The 16412-nt window shown below is 33.1% G+C and overlaps 3 protein-coding genes across 6 annotated transcripts; 2 read left to right on the top strand and 1 right to left on the bottom strand.

Moving 5' to 3' along the window:
* Positions 1–116: 116 nt before the first annotated feature.
* Positions 117–1736, top strand: LOC120767871 (putative nuclease HARBI1). Of its 2 annotated transcripts, none has more exons than XM_040094191.1 (4): positions 117–727; positions 788–957; positions 1018–1251; positions 1313–1736. In XM_040094191.1, the coding sequence occupies exons 1-4, from the start codon at positions 186–188 to the stop codon at positions 1723–1725; spliced, it is 1359 nt and encodes a 452-aa protein (XP_039950125.1). In that variant the 5' UTR covers positions 117–185; the 3' UTR covers positions 1726–1736. The 2 variants fall into 2 exon arrangements, with proteins under 2 accessions (XP_039950125.1, XP_039950127.1); XM_040094193.1 differs by having other exon boundaries at positions 124–727; positions 1036–1251.
* On the bottom strand, positions 1689–2897 carry LOC120767873. Of its 3 annotated transcripts, none has more exons than XM_040094198.1 (3): positions 2880–2897; positions 2609–2709; positions 1689–2539 (listed from the first exon to the last, which is right to left on the bottom strand). In XM_040094198.1, the coding sequence occupies exons 2-3, from the start codon at positions 2634–2636 to the stop codon at positions 1788–1790; spliced, it is 780 nt and encodes a 259-aa protein (XP_039950132.1). In that variant the 5' UTR covers positions 2637–2709; positions 2880–2897; the 3' UTR covers positions 1689–1787. The 3 variants fall into 3 exon arrangements, with proteins under 3 accessions (XP_039950132.1, XP_039950130.1, XP_039950129.1); XM_040094196.1 differs by lacking the exon at positions 2880–2897 and adding an exon at positions 2802–2864; XM_040094195.1 differs by lacking the exon at positions 2880–2897 and adding an exon at positions 2765–2843.
* An 86-nt stretch (positions 2898–2983) lies between these two features.
* Positions 2984–14458, top strand: LOC120768795. Its single transcript, XM_040095550.1, has 6 exons — positions 2984–3552; positions 3629–3795; positions 3861–4406; positions 11068–11338; positions 11418–11545; positions 13356–14458. Exons 1-6 carry the CDS (start codon positions 3273–3275, stop codon positions 13944–13946), a joined length of 1983 nt encoding a protein of 660 aa, XP_039951484.1. The 5' UTR covers positions 2984–3272; the 3' UTR covers positions 13947–14458.
* The last annotated feature ends 1954 nt before the right edge of the window (positions 14459–16412 follow it).

Below are 16412 nucleotides of genomic sequence, written 5' to 3'. Positions count from 1 at the left end.
TAGTAGGCCATGAAAAATTAATACAAAAAAAAAAGATTACTAAAAAATTGATTTATTTTATAATAAAAAAAACCTTATTTACAACTTTAACAATATGATTTATATTTGTAACGTGAACGACAAATTAGCAATGAATTCTTTACACTTTTATTATGGCCAAGCACTGTTGATGTTGGCAATGCTGTATGGTCTCATATCAGAGAACGTATACAATTTCACGTTCTCTGCTCATACAAATCAAAATACGTTCTCTGGTATATGTTTTTCTCAGAATAAAATTTGTTTATATTTTGCTAGTTATGGAGAAGCTCGTTTTGTTAAAAGAAGTATTTGATTTACTTTTTAATGATAGTGAAGAAGAAGAAAGTGATAATGATATTAGAGTGATTAAAACACCTTTTAAAAAATGTAGAAACTATGTTGGTTCTGCAGTTGCTAATTTACCTGGTCACAGTTCCGAACATGTTCCTAGCAGCAATCATGAGGATTCTGTAGCGGTCAATGGCCAAGTGAAAACAAATAAAAATTATGTAGAGCATATAGTACCAAAAATGCCCGATAAAAGCTTTAAAGAGCACTTTCGTGTAGAACCTGAAGTATTTGAAATAATCTGCAAGGATATTTATCCATTCTTGTATAAAAAATATGGGCCGGGACGAAATGCCCTTAAACTAGATAAGCAGGTATTAATGACTCTGTGTTATTTAGGGAATAACGAAGCATTACGGTATATCGAATAAATTGAACAAAATTGCAAGGTTTATATATAAATATCAATCTTTTTCAGATCAATATCAGACAAATTTAATGTTTGTACATCAACGTCATGGCGAATTGTTTCCAACGTGTGCAATGCCATACTTAAATTGAATGAAGATACACATATAATTAAGTGGCCAAATCGAAAAGAAGCTGAAAATACTTCCAAACATTACTGTGATATTTACAATTTACAAGGTACGAGTATAAATTCAGTTAAATATATATGTATGGTATATACAATATATTTAAATTAAGAGTTAAATTTTCTTTTAGGCGTTATAGGATGTATAGGCAGTTGTCTTATTAAAACCAGAGCCCCACTTACTTCTAAGAATTCATATAAAAATAAAGATCGAACTCACTCTATTCCGCTACAAGCAGCCTCAAATGAAAAAATGGAATTTATATATTACTATGTGGGCGAGTGTGGTTCTTTGGATATTGCTTCATTAATGGAAAAATCTGAATTGGAGTACCAAATAAACTCAGGTTTTATTTTTACCCAAATATCGAATAAAACTTAATTATGTACATTTTATTTATATTGTAGGTACGTATAAAATAACTAAGGATCAGCATTTATTAGGTGATAGCGCTTATCAGCCAAGGACTTGGTTAATAACTCCGTATCAAGAAAATGAAGGTGTCGAATTGACCGATGGGCAAACATTTTTCAACACAATGCACTCCGAATGCCTCGGAGACATTAATCGTTCTTTCGTTCTACTCAAAGAACGATTTCAACGGCTTCACTACATAGATAGCCTAACGTCTTCTACAATAAAAAAATTCATTGCCGTTTGTTGCATTTTGCATAATATCTGTCTGAAAAACAGCGATATTTCAGAAGAAGGCATAGAATATCAAGTTGATGAGTATGAAAATGTATCGCACAGAAACAAGTATGAAACGGAAGCAGTAACTTGTAAAAGAGACTTACTAATGAATTTATTATATGAATAAAAATTAACTTAAAAATAGTATACAATTATTCTACAATTAAAAAGTGTATGTGATTACTTTGATTACATTCTATCTACCATTTTTTCGAAAATTGCTAGAAACTTTCTTGCCATTTTCATCTTTTCTTGATGTCGTCTTTCCCTTGCATCCTCTACGCTTTCGCAGCAACTATGAGATCTTTGACATCCTCTGCATTTGTAATAATTTCGATCATCATCACTTATTCGTCGACTTCCGTATTCTTTACTATACCGATCATTATCAGCAATTCTAGGTCTTGATCTTGCGTCGCTGTCTTCTTTATCGTATTTATTTCGAATTACCTTACCTTTTCGGCTTTCAATACTAATTTGACTGATGTTACGAACTCTAGCTTTAACATCCTCCGCACTACTATACTTGTCATCACTATCACTTCGATGTCTTTTACGGGTTTGTCGAAAAGTTGAACTCTCCGGCTCTATCGTGTATTCAACGAAATCAAACTCTGTTTCACAGCCCGTAGTAAAAACATCATCAGAATTTGCAGTAACTGAAGGGTTTATCTCCATATCATCTTTAAGAAATTCGTGAATTTGGTCATAAAACTCCCAACTTAATTTTGCTTCTGAATCTTTCATCTTTATGTATGTTCTCTTCAGCCCTTTCCATTTTGATTCAACTTGATCATAAGCCAAACATGTCCCAAGTCGATTGTTAATCTCCTGTGCAATTTGTTGGAAAGTAAATTTCTTTACGCCACTTTGTAACTGGTGGTAATTTTTGTTTATCAAAGAAATAAGCAACAACGTTGGGTTTTTGGTCCACTTAAAACCTTGAAAAGTATAAATTACTCTCTTTTAAATTTAGATCTAGCTTTTAAATTGTGTATATGTATAATCACTTTGAAATTTAGTTTCGCTATGTGCCATTATGTGAGTTTCTTTTTTAACTCCGTGTTTGATTTGGTCTAATAAAAATCCCAAAGTTGTCCTTTAAAGTGTTCTGAAAAAGACAAAGTAATGAGAGTATTCGCAAGTGGACTACATTATAGTTTTACCACAAATATTAAACTAAATTAATACTTCAATAACTACCAGAGTAAATAAAAACACAGACAAATCCTATCAAACTTTCTGATAATAATAAGAAAATACCACAAATAATGTACATACATATATGAAAAACTCAAACACTTCCGATAACAAACACATCTTTATCGATTAAGGGCGCTTGTCACTTTTCATATTTTAATTTGTAACAATATTTATTTGATACTTTCTTCTCATACTAAATAATTTCGCAAGCAAAATTCTTAATTCATATTAATATAAATTTAATTTATCTATAATAAGCCTTATTCTTTTACATTTCTCATTCACCAATAAGATACGTAAAAATATTAGAATCGATGTTGAAATAATCGAGCATATTTGGCTATTTAAACTGCATAAACAAAAACATCAGCATAACCGCATCAAAGGGTGCATTGGAAGTACAAAACACTGCTCGTGACGATCAGTCAAAAAATATAATTTTAATATTTTAACAGATCAAATTAATTACATATGTCATCAACACAAAAAGAACTTACTGATGGCTCTCGAATAGCATCTTTTGTGGTGCTTGATTTGGAAACAAATGATTTGCCGTATCATTTTTCTAAAATCGCTATTACAGAATTATGCATGTATGGTTTTTCAACTAGCGAATTGGAAACAGCGCCACTAAAATTTGAAGAAATTGACAATGTAACATTCGAGCTCGAACGACCGCGGCATTTGCATAAGCTTACAATGCTATTCAACCCAAGGCGACTTATACACCCAAAGGCTGAGGAAATTACTGGTATGGAAAATGTTTCAGATATCCTTAATATAAATGTATACATATTACTCATTATATTTCGGAATACTACTTACAGGATTGAGTAATTATAGTCTTGAAAAGGAATCACATTTCGATGAAAATGCTGCCGGTATTATAACAAACTTCCTTAAGCACATGCCACAACCAGTATGTTTGGTCGCGCACAATGGTGATACGTTTGATTTTCCGATAGTCAAACAGACGTTCCAAAAGTTAAATTTAGTATGGAAAATTTAATTTTTCTTATTTTTTTCAATATTTAAAAGTTTTCTTTTATTGCTCTATAGAGCCTGCCATGCGAGACCCTCTGTGTGGACTCTTTGCTTGCATTTCGTGTTTTGGATCAACAACTGCAATTCGTTTCTTCACCTACCGACACAACTGAATCCAGTATTTGTTGTAATGATAAAGAGCAATCTGTAATAACATCTAATTCTGATGACGTCAAAGAGACTCTTGTGGATTCAAGAGCGACACTTTTAGAGCAACTTGATGCTGACACAAAAATAGACTGGCGAGCACGTAACGAAACAACACCTAGACGACCCATCGTTACAGGTGTAAAACGCTCGCATTCCGCTATCTCAAAGAGTTTGAATAGTTCTTTTAAATCAAAACGATCACTCTTTGCAAATGTTAAGCTTGAGAAATACCCACCCAAAGGGGTTTATAAATTGGAAAATATGTATAAACGATTTTTTAAGAAAACACCGAAAAATGTGCATTGCGCTGAAGCTGATGTGGAGACATTAATGCATTTAATGCGTGTGTACGGTAGTAGTTTTCTTACATATGCAGAAGAGAAAGCTGTTCTTTTCGAAGATATACCACTAAAACGATGACAAAAAATACGCTATGAAATTAATTCGACATACATACATACCTGTTTGCCCAACTAACCAACCAATATAATACGTTAAGCATGCTATTATTTTATTATGAAGCTAAAAATGATGTAATCATTATGGACCAGTGATGGAATTATAAATAACCATGTTTTGATACCTTGGACATTAAGAAGATGTAGTAATAAAACGTACTAATGTGTTTGCGAAGATAAACCTGGACGTAGTGTATCATTCTTCCAATACTATATTCAAATACAACTCTTTTAGGTTTCCCAAAAGAGTACTAGGATCAAGAGAGATAATGTCAGTTTGCTTCACTGTGATAATAATGTAATTATTCGACACACTTAGAATTTATTGATGTACTCGCTATCAAAAACAAGAAAACTGCATATTCCCATATGCATTTCTTTTATGCCATAAAGCTATTATAGCATAAAGATCTCGATGCGATCTGAACAATATATTCGGAGAATATAGCGCTGCCTTGGATAGTAATCTATGCAAGTTTTTGTGAAGATATCTTGACAAATAAAACAAGTAAAGAAGGGCTAAACTTTAAACTTACAAGGATCAAAGACGGGGAAATACCTTCAGCTGTTGGTAAAACTTCGTATCAAAAAATATGGAGAAAAATTCAACATTTATTAGTTTCAATGGCGTAGCTACAACTTCGGGCGCCCGGGGCCAAGGATGTTCCGCCGCCCCCCTTATCAGCCTACCTACAAGTCTCATGAGGTGGTTCGAACAAAGGTGAATTTTTACAAAATATCTTCGATATTAAGTATCTAAAACTTAGGAACTAGAAGCCACGCAAATTCTGAAGTTACAAAATTCTCACAATACGGTTTTTGAAGAAATTGATAGTAAAGTTAGAAGACATCTTATTAAAAGCCATAGAAAAAACCAATTTTCGCCCAATATCTTGTACACTTTTGACACAATTTGCAGGAATTTTTGCCAGAATTGAAGTTTTTAAATACCATTTTTGAAAATTTGGAGAAATAAAAGTATTTTGTACATTCAAAGCATAGGGTAACTGTGAGAGTGACACGTCGCTAGACAAAGCTAGAAAAGGGCATTTTTAAGTTCTATCACAATTTTTAAGAAAGATATAAGACAAATTCAAAGACTGAAGAGTATGTATTCGAGTAAAAATTAATATTTTTCATTGTTATTCAGATTATTACATTGTGAGTGTACAACTCTTTATCTTTTATAATAAATTTTGTAAAAAGTAAGTAAGTGAAGTATTTTTCTGAATATTAAAAAACAGCGATGATCGTTTTGCCGCCCCCACGACGTTGCGCCCGGGGCGACGGCCCCCCCATTTAATTGAATTGAAAATTCGTATAATCAGGTGGAAAGTGGGAAACCTTTATATATGTATGCTATTTTGAGGGCAGAAAAATTGACCGCCTGATAAATATATAACACTCGTACACTGATCGTCATATTCAACATATACAAGCATGTAGTATATGGGGGCATTAAACTAATATACATATATCCAATAAGTGTTTAATTAAATTTGTAAATATATCTTACACTTTGACCGATAAATACGGCAGAAAGCCAACCGGAAGTGTAAATTATATTATTATATTCGGTATATGAGAGATAAAGGTAGTATTTAACCGGTTTTTCTATTTTTGCCATTAAAGGTTATTATTAGCAGAAAAAGTTGGTCTCTGAGTTTCATGAAGAGGGTAGTATAGTTTTTTTTCACACAAATTTTTATTTGAAAGTTCAAGTTTTTCATATGTTATTCTACATGTAATATAATACTGAGAAAATTTTTTTTCTCAAATTTTTTTGGTATCCGGTGGAGAAATGGGGGCCGGAAGATGCCATCTTTAAAAGTGGTACCCACGATATCTTCATTGTGGATGATCTGAAACAAATGGGATACATTTTATTTTAGAGTACATTTAAAAAGCTATCTAATGACCTTCGACTGAAACAATTCATTGATAAATAAACAAATAGTACAACTTTTAATTTTTTTTTTGTTTTTTTCGCCTGATTTTTGTTATTAAATGTGTCATAATGTTGTCAAATATCTATTAACAATGATGATTATATTATAGATATACATACATATACATATATTATAGGACATTACATAGCCAAATCTTTTCTGAAAATTCAAAAAAAAAAAAAAATTAGACAAATCGGCCAATGAGATTAGCTGGAGTCGTGGTAACCAGATCAAAAAACACTGCTTCGAGAAAATCGCGTTTAAACATCACCAACTGTGCGATTCGAGCGTCGCGACCGTCACCATCTGAGTCAAAGGAAGGTTTCTACATTATTATTAAGGGTTTAAAGTAATCAGTTTTTCGATTTTTTGAAAAATTGTTACCATACTACCCCCTTAAGGTACCTCACATACCATCACCATTATACCCAAGATAATGTCAACCCGATGTTTAAGAATCATAATATTAGTTGTATGGGGTCAAGGACAAGTTTTCACCCGAATTTATTCATTTTAGGCACAAAGGCGTACCGTTTTTAGAAAAAATTCGCACATTTCTCTATTTGGTATATGGGGAGTAAGGGATTATTATTGATCCGATTCACCCATTATTGGTACACATACATATTATTATCAGATGTCTTTCTGGTCTTTGTTCCTCTCTTAACGAAACTCTACACGTCACTCATCATCCCCATCTTGCTATATGGTGCAGAGGCCTGGACGATGACAACATCTGATGAGTCGGCATTACGAATTTTTGAAATAAAGGTATTGTGGAATATTTATGGACCTTTGCGCATTGGCGCCAATCACCGAAAAAAGAAAACGACTGGTGCGCTATTCCGAACTCGGCTATAACCGCGTAAACGGTGCTTACGCCAATAAAGAAGAAGAAGGATTCTCACTAAGTTTCAATAATATTTCTCACAGATAATAGGGGGTTTGAATAGTTTTGGACCAGTATGAATAATTTTTGATTGTATGCTGGGCAAAATTCGTGCGTAGCTTTACTCTGATACATTCATTAGTGGAATTTAAATATTTTGTTATAGGAGAAGGAGGTGTGACTGTAGTTCGATTTCAACCATCACAATTGCTTTAAGCAACACTTAGAGCCATTTTCTGGTCAGTAGCCATCTCTCAGTTAAGCTAGTTCTCCTTTCGGCAAAGAATCTTTTTGTTTAACCAGAACTTAACTGACGGTTGGCTAACCTGACATTGAGAAAACTGTCATTTGAAAAAGACTCTTATATTTTCTGGCATTATTTTGGGAGATATGTGATATAGTTGTCCGATCTGATATCTCAAAAACTGTTGAGGAATTTTTAATAATCCCGAAAAACTAAAACTCACTTAAAAAATCGCTGGCATGAAATCGGTTTTAAACCCATATATAAAAATCGACCCGCTCTAATGTACATATACACTCGTGGCCACGCAAAGCTTACCACTATACTTTTTTAATTTTTTTTAAGGTCTTTTTGGTACGTTCGGGATTTTCTTCAATTTTGTATTTTGTTAAATTTTTAGTAAGCAGAAGTGAACTAAATTGTATTATCTAATTATAATTATAGTTTTTCATTTATTACGTTCAATAAGTAAAACTTAAACCAGCTTTTCTGTGCTTATACAAAAGCGGAGGATTTTATTGTTTTTAAAGTAATACCGCGACTAAACTACGTGATTCAATTAAGAAAATAAAATAAAACACTAATGTCAATTATAGTGTAAATGAAATTAATTTTAAAAATTTAAAAATATCATTTTTTCATCGCATGTCAGTCTCTTACATTTCGAGCTCATTTTATAAAGCTCACTAACTTTCAAATGATTTTGTCTATAGCTGAATGTGTCTTGTTTTGAATTTTTAATATTTTTGCTAAATAACATGTCATTAACTTATTTCTAAACAAATAATTTCTGTACCGCAAAAATTACCGCTATAAAGTGTTGTCAAACATGCACAACACTTGAAAATTTTGAGTGGTAAGTTCTACGTGGCAACGAGTGTATACAAAAGTAATTGATTCACCGGTTTTCCGACATCCGCAATTGTGCGAATATTATTGTTAAGTAGAAATGCTCTACACAGCTACAGCTGTGAACAACTACAAAATGCGGCTATTTAAAGATAAGATATTGAACTTAACAAAAATACATAAATAAAAAGTAATAAACGTAGGGTTAAGAACCCATTTATGGTCACCGTACTCGATTGAGAACATAAGTTCTTTTCAATTTCCCATCTTACATGTCTAAATTTAAATAGTTATTTGTTCGTGATTATTGTAACTGAGAACAAGTAATACAAGAATAAAAGAACTGTATGCGACAATTTTTTCAAAAGTTAGTGAACTTCGAAGGTACGTGTCGGAGGACTGGGTGAGGCAAGTTTATTGAGACTAACATATTTCGAAATATATCTAACACTTAACACTTACTGATCCAAACGGGGTTAGATCGCCGAAAAAACAGCCCTTGGTCGGATGAAATCCGAGTCAATTCCGGTGCGCAGAACCGGCTGTCGTGGGAATTATATCTCGTTGTATTCGGTTGGGTACCGTGGACAAATATGTACATGTTATAATTATTATTGAAAATTATTTCGTATTACAGATTCGTGAAAATGAATAGAAAATATTTTAACAATAAATATCAATAGATTTGAAAGGTATGAGGAGGCTATAGACACTATATGGCAAGATAGTAACGATCGGCATCCGGTTGATAATGAGCCATTGGTAGCAAAACGTTTCCGCAATAATCAGCGCACAATAGCTTCCGTTTGGCGTAAGTGCTGCCCATTATATTCTTCAAGTTGGTTGAGTAATTCTGAAGTGATTCCTTCCAAGATCTTGTAAATAAAGATCTAAGAGATCGGTCTCGCAACGAAAGTGGTACTCTGGCTCCATGACACCGTAGTTAAGCCCATTATGTTTTATGGAGTCTTTATGTTCTGGATTCTTAAAAGAACGCCTATCTGAACATTCGGATATCCTCACACACTTTAACTTCATACCGGATCAACTAGATTATAGAGTCGCCAAATTGCAAAGCCTTTTGTCCCAAGACTGATCGCAGGAGATCTAGTGAACTCTTCGCCCTCAGTAAGGCTAGCCTCTCCCTAATTGTGGGAGTTTTAACAAGCCATTGCCCTATTGGCGTTCATGCTGTATGGTTGGCAATCTTACCAGATGCCATACACATATACCAGTCCACGTGCGATCGTCAATCTGCCATCAACTTAACCTTGAGAACTCATTCTAGTACAAATAGATGTTTGAACAGTATATTGAACTATATGCAAGACGCTTTAGATATGAAAAAGTTCATAGCCATATTGATATCTTCTGGATATCATAAACTTACACATGTATGTAGGTACTCCTATATTTTCTAACGCTATATCGAGAAACAGATTTCGCGAAAATAAAAGCAATAGGGTTTGTGTTATGATAAAATGTCTATTGATGAATGGGTGAAATATTTTAGACACACTCCGCAAAAAAAATTTATTCGTGGCAAGCCAGTATCTACGATAAAATATCTACTTTTATAGTGGAAAACCAATAGACGGTGATAAACTTGAAAAAAAAAACCTTTTAACGGATTTACGAAAGCGGGGGTTTTCCGCAACTGAAACACCATCATTATCTACGGTTGATGGTTTGGCTCAAGATCGTATGAGTCACTTTCGTAGGAAGCTCGAAAAAATTGCGCTGTGTTGTATGTTGTCATGTCAGAGTTCGCTGAGAATGTACAGAATATGCTAAAGAAGGCCCTAACTCGAATCACCATAATCCACAAAAACACGTCGAGTTAGTGAGACTTATATATATTGGATAGTCGAAAAAGTCTTTTCGTATTTCATCAACTTATTTTTTTTTCATTTATACTAATACTCGTAAATAAACAAATATGTACCATTTTGGTCGACCACTTTTTGCAATTTTTCCGCTCGAGACGTTATTCCATCAGTGTACTTGTAAAACTTTCATCAGTGTAAATCAAAACTTCGGCATTTCCAGAACGGAAGCGAGCGAACCATTGTTGTGCTATACGAACTGATACAGCATCGTCTCCTTAAACTTAACAAATTTCATTGGTGACTTACGTGGCATTCATACCTTTTTTATACAAAAATTTCAAAATATAGCGAATTTCTTCATTATTTCCACTCATTTTTGAACAGCTGTAACTTTTTTACAACTTCCCCGATTTTAATTTAATTTTTTGGTTAAATGAAACTTAAAATGTCCTCTTTCCAAAACTATGTGATATGAGACAATGTGATTGGTAGTACTGGAGAAATACGCCTGCAACGACAACTATAAACAAAATACGAAAAGATTTTTTCGACTATGTGTTTACAAAGTGGGATTGTTCCGAACAATGTGACTTAGAGAATCACGTGCCAATCAAATGTCTATGAAATTTGACTTCTAAAAGATATTGCCAATATAAGAGTTCGATTTATAAAGGACTTCCAGTTATAGAAGTTCGAGTTATGGAAGCTCAACTGTATTTAAATTCTCAGAATTTAATATATATTATACATATAAACAAAGCTCATTCACCGCTATCGATCGCGTTTGGTATACACTTTCACTCTAGAAATTAAATAACTCATTCGCGCTGATGTTCGCAACGATTGCAGTTTAGTTGCCCGGTATTATGGAAGAGAGTTTTCAGTGCAATTACGAGCAACGCACGATCGCTTCTTTCGTGTTGCTCAAGTTTGACACAAATGAGGAGATACGTTTTCATAAAATTGATGCGATTGACGAATTTTGTATGTACGGAATTTCCAATAACCAACTCGAGACGAAACCGATATATAACAAACATTGCTGTGCAAAAAAATTAATGATTCCCAAAAAACCGCGTGTTCTGAATAAGCTATTATTGACAATCAATTCCGAGCAAAATACTGGTGAGTGCACATATTTACATATGAGCATACATATGTATGTACACAAACATATAAATTCATAATTTAATCTTCAAAACAGAACGGAGTGACTACCTTAGTTTCATACATTTCATCAAGCACTTGCAACAACCTGTTTGCTTGGTTGCAAATCGTGGAAAGGATTTATGTTTTCCAATTATCAAACACAAACTGGATAAATTTAAATTGGTACGTAAAATATTATTATATTCCTTTAAGGGGTTAGGTGTAGTCAGGAAAAATTATTTTTTTTTTTTAGAAAAGTCAAAATATAGCAGCATTAAATAAGGTTTCGACTTGACTTGACCGAAATTTGAGAAAAACAAGTAAGAAAGGGCTTAGTTCGGCTGTAACCGAACATTTTATACTTGCAAGAATTAAAGCCAGGAAATATTTAAGTTGTAAAACGTCAACCAGAGGATCGAAATCCAAGCAATTTTATATATACGTTGTATACGTTTATACGTTATATATATGTACGTTTTATATACATAGTTGTATATATTGTATACATAGTTGTAGCTACCCAATTTTACCTATTTTTCTCAATACCAGATACTAAAAACCCATCAGATTATATATAGTAAAGTCAGCCGGATGTTCGAAAATCACACTGTTATGAGTACGCGCTCTCACTTTCGTTGAGATAGCTCACATATTGGCTGATATATGAATGTATGCGGAGCAAATCACCCGGAAGTCGAAAAAGACTTTTCGTGTTTTGTCAAGAGACGTGGTTGCAGTCGTATATCTCCGGTGCTTCCAATCACATTGTGTCATACCATATAGTTTGGGAAAGGTGAGATTTTAAGCTTCATTTAGCCAAAAAAATTAAATTCGGGGAAATTGAAAAAAAAAGTGACAGCTGTTCAAAAATGAAGAAATTAGCTATGTTTTGAAATTTTTTGTATAAAAATGGGAAGAATGTCACGCAAGCCACCATTGGAATTTATGGAGACGATGCTTTTTAGTTCGTGTAGCACAGCAATGGTTCACTCGCTTCCATTCTGGAAATTTCGAAAGTTCAATTTACACTGATGAAAGCTTTACATTAATGGAATAATGTCTCTAGCGGAAAAATGGCAAAAAGTTTTCGACCAAAATGGTACATAAACCAAAAAGTCTGAAAGAATTTCATTCAAATATGGTATACCGAATGGGTTTCAAGCAACATGTGGTCATTAGTTCAAAAAACATAATTTTGAGAAAAACGTACATATTTAAAGTTTGTGATTTTATGATGATTGTGACAAGTTGTGAGTCCTCTAATTATACTTTAAGAAAATCTAAAAAATGGATTAATTGAAAACTCTGACTACCCCTAACGCCTTAATCTAGCCGCGTGTAACTGTAAAACGTTGGTTCTCAAAAGCTTTGCTTTAAAATCGTTGTTAAATAATATAAATTTTTTCATTTCATCGCTTAAAATTACATCGTACCGCAAATTTCGTCATACAAAAATTGTAAACATTCTTTACAATTCCATTCGTTTTATATTTTAATAGTGTTCCAGTAACTAATCTTATTTACTAGTTATATCTGAGCAGAGTATATTATGTTTGTAACCCACGGAAGGAAGGACAGCATGTCAGAGACCCTATAAAATATATATACAAATGATCAGTGTGACGTGCTGAGTCAATTAGTCATGTCCGTCTGACTGTACATACTCTAACTAAATACTCAGATTTTGAGATATGTATAGGAAATTTTGCGAACGTTCTTTTCTCCCCATGCAGCTGCTAATTTACCAATATCGCCGATATCAGAGTGAATTTTTTGCACGGAAAAAAATTTTATTTGACAAGTTATCTTCTACAAAGACACACATATCCATAAGTATTAGGGTGCTTGGAAAAAATTGTATTTGACTCAAACCAATGGATCAACCAAAGTTAGCGATTTTATTGTTTTTATTTTATTTGTAATTAATACAATATTTATAATTTTTTTGATTTTATTAAATTTAATTTAATTTTTTTACAATATACATATGTAGGAAATGCCACCCAATACTCTATGCTTGGACTCTACTTTTGCTTTTCGTGGGTTAGATGAACAGATGACGGTCGAGCCTGCTAAAGTCAAAATATTTAACCAAACAATGTTTGAAGTTTGTGTTGAACCGGTGGAAAATGAGATTAATGCTGATACTCGTAGCAGCAACAACAACATCACCAACGCTGATAACCGACAAGATACTCAACTATTGATGACAATACCAACACGCGCTGAACAACTTGATGCTGAAACAAAAACCGACTGGCGCGCACATAACGAAACCACACCTCAGCGACCGATAGTTACGGGCGTCAAACGTCGTATTTCGAACGATTCAACGCCCACAACATCTGAAGCCGCTAGGCAAAAAGTTTCTCGAAGACTATTTACGAACGAATTAGAGGTCAACAAGTATGATTTAACAAATATGTATGAAAGATTTTTTAACACTTCATATAGAAGAAAGCCTTATACTGAATCACATGTGGAAGCTCTAATGCGTTTAATCCAAGTATATGGGGAAAGTTTTACTGAATATGCAAAAAATTATGCTACACCTTTTGCTGAAATACAGCAAATATGCTTATAGGTGCGGAATTATAGGATCCTGACAGTATTTCGGCTACACATAACTCTTGTATATACAACTGTTGATGGACCAAATGAATAAAAAAAAATTAAACGCTTAGTCATAGCTCATATACATAAATTTATGACCCAATAATTTTTATATTTGGTACAAAAACTAAAGCTACCCAACAAATTTGTACTGATAAGAGCTCCATAAATGTGTCACCGCTAAACAATTTTGAACGAGTTTCAATTGTAAAATCATAAAATCATAAATTTTTACTCTTGTAAAAAAAAATGTTGTTGGATTACATACAAAAATGTGTTTACGCATTACAACTCTCACCGCTATGTTATCGATTCGTTATTCTTGCTACTTTATGAGACTGATTTGCCGATATATGTATGTATGTATGCATGCGTGTTAAATTATCTAATAAATATTTCTGTACACTTTGGCGAAATAAGAAAACAAACATTGTAGGAAAGGAGTTGTAATATTAATTTTGTCGTTCTTTTTATACTCTTGCAACATGTTGCTACAGAGTATAATAGCCTTGTCCACTTAACGGTTGTACGTATCACCTAAACTAAGCAAGATAGATATAGGGCTATATATATACATATATATTATATATATCAGGTTTACGAGACGAGTTGAAATCCACTAATAATTTCTAATTATGGTTTATTTACAATTAATATATATATTATTGCTTACTTTTCATTGGTATTATTTTTTACGTGGCGGGTCCCAAACCCAGGGCACAACCCTATGTAGGGGATGTTTCGCCTTCTCACATTAGCTCGCCTTCGAACGGATGTTCTTAGGCTACCCAGAGTATACTTGGTCAAAGACCGGAAGTAGTGAGCTATTTGGGCCATGTGTAAAAAAATCGTTTCTGGCCACTCCCAAGTGAATGGCGATCAGAGAACTTTCCTCACTTGCGTGAGCTTCTACACCATCCTTATCTTTAGGGGTACGAGGGTGGCTTTTAAAAGCATTAAACATATTTTTAAATCCCATCTTAAACTTTAATTCCTGCATTCAAATCGCTACAGTCAAAAATATGATATATAAAATTTGGTTTCGATTGGAAAAGTCGTTTTTTCTATTGTTATAGAAACTGAAATGTTCCATGTACTTTAAGGGATACAGGATACGAAAAGAAGAAACGACTGGCGCGCTGTTGTTAACTCGGCTATAATCGCGTAAACGGTGTCTACGCCAATTAAGAAGAAGAAGAAGATATATATTATTGTGCAGTGAGAGTGATGAAAATTAATAACTGAACATTAGTGAGTTTTACAAAGTTTGAGAATAGTGGCATAGATAGAAAGTATTTGTTTTTTATTTATATTATGTACATGCTTTTCAGAACAATAGTGAATACTCAATCGTATATTTTATAATAGATCGATGTTGAAAGTTAGAATGTAATAGTAGAATTTAATAATAAAAATCATTCATTATGATATAAAGGTTAGTTATTAATATTAGTAATATTTCTTGTTACAGCCTCATATAAAAATGGGTGAACCATCGAATAGTGATAATATATGTAAGTAATGATTGCCTCATTTGTGACCAAATCGGATGTTGTTCTGAATTAATCTCTGAACTAGGAGATATTATAAAAATCGCTAGAGGAATATCAACACTGAAAGCTGCTTCTGCGGAAAGGGCGGATGGACTTTCTCAGTATTTAAATACTCGCGAATTTGTCCACGTGCATTCAGTATGCAGGCAAAAATATATTAATAAAGGGTATATTAATTCTTATTAAAAAAAAACACCACACCAGCATGCTCTCCACCTAAAAAAAACTTCGAGCGGCTACTTCAATTGATTTTGATTGGAAAAATTGGTGCTTTTTATGTGAAAAAGAAGCGGATGAAATGAAGGAAAAAAAATCCAATTCGTCAAGACAACAAATCAGCTACGTAACTACTTCTGATTTCAAGAAAACGATATTAAATTTGATAAGTGAAGAGAGAAGTGAATATTGTCGCAATATCCATAAAAGAATTGTAGGCGTGTTAGATTTAGTAGCTCAGGAAGCTAAGTATCATGCGGATTGTTATATGCGTTTAAAAACTACCGTAAAACAGACCCCGAGAGGGAAAAAAATTCATCCAGTCACAATACAAGTAGATGCAGCAATGGAGCAGATTTTCAAATATATTGAAGAAAACGATGACTGTCAGTTTTCACTGGCAGAATTAAAAAGTATTGTAATAATTGACCATATTCCTGACGATAAAACAATAAAAATGAGATTAACGAATCATTACGAGGATAATATTATATTCTCCAGTAAAAAATTTGGATCCAATACAATAATATGTTTTAAAAAACAATACGAAATAAAAAAAAAATAATAAAAAAAATCGAGATCGGCCAATTTTTTTTTTACTTTTTTATTTGAGGTTTTAATAATGCAGTCAAACACTTGTTATACGGATTCATTGACTGTCCCTGGGT

Source organism: Bactrocera tryoni, chromosome 2 (assembly GCF_016617805.1).
Source record: "Bactrocera tryoni isolate S06 chromosome 2, CSIRO_BtryS06_freeze2, whole genome shotgun sequence".
Taxonomy (NCBI): domain Eukaryota; kingdom Metazoa; phylum Arthropoda; class Insecta; order Diptera; family Tephritidae; genus Bactrocera; species Bactrocera tryoni.
This window is presented reverse-complemented; position numbering and strand designations above follow the sequence as displayed.

What these genes read in the sequence shown, in the direction of transcription:
- LOC120767871 (XM_040094191.1), top strand. Translation starts at nt 186, where the DNA reads ATGGTCTCATATCAGAGAACGTATACAATTTCACGTTCTCTGCTCATA. An exon ending in TGATATTTACAATTTACAAG is followed by an intron (nt 958 to 1,017) that starts GTACGAGTATAA and finishes ATTTAAATTAAG; the next exon opens with AGTTAAATTTTCTTTTAGGC. An exon ending in GGAGTACCAAATAAACTCAG is followed by an intron (nt 1,252 to 1,312) that starts GTTTTATTTTTA and finishes TTTATATTGTAG; the next exon opens with GTACGTATAAAATAACTAAG.
- LOC120767873 (XM_040094198.1), bottom strand. Translation starts at nt 2,636, where the DNA reads ATGGCACATAGCGAAACTAAATTTCAAA. An exon ending in TAGCGAAACTAAATTTCAAA is followed by an intron (nt 2,540 to 2,608) that starts GTGATTATACAT and finishes ATACTTTTCAAG; the next exon opens with GTTTTAAGTGGACCAAAAAC.
- LOC120768795 (XM_040095550.1), top strand. Translation starts at nt 3,273, where the DNA reads ATGTCATCAACACAAAAAGAACTTACTGATGGCTCTCGAATAGCATCT. An exon ending in AAAGGCTGAGGAAATTACTG is followed by an intron (nt 3,553 to 3,628) that starts GTATGGAAAATG and finishes TACTACTTACAG; the next exon opens with GATTGAGTAATTATAGTCTT. An exon ending in AACTGGATAAATTTAAATTG is followed by an intron (nt 11,546 to 13,355) that starts GTACGTAAAATA and finishes ATACATATGTAG; the next exon opens with GAAATGCCACCCAATACTCT.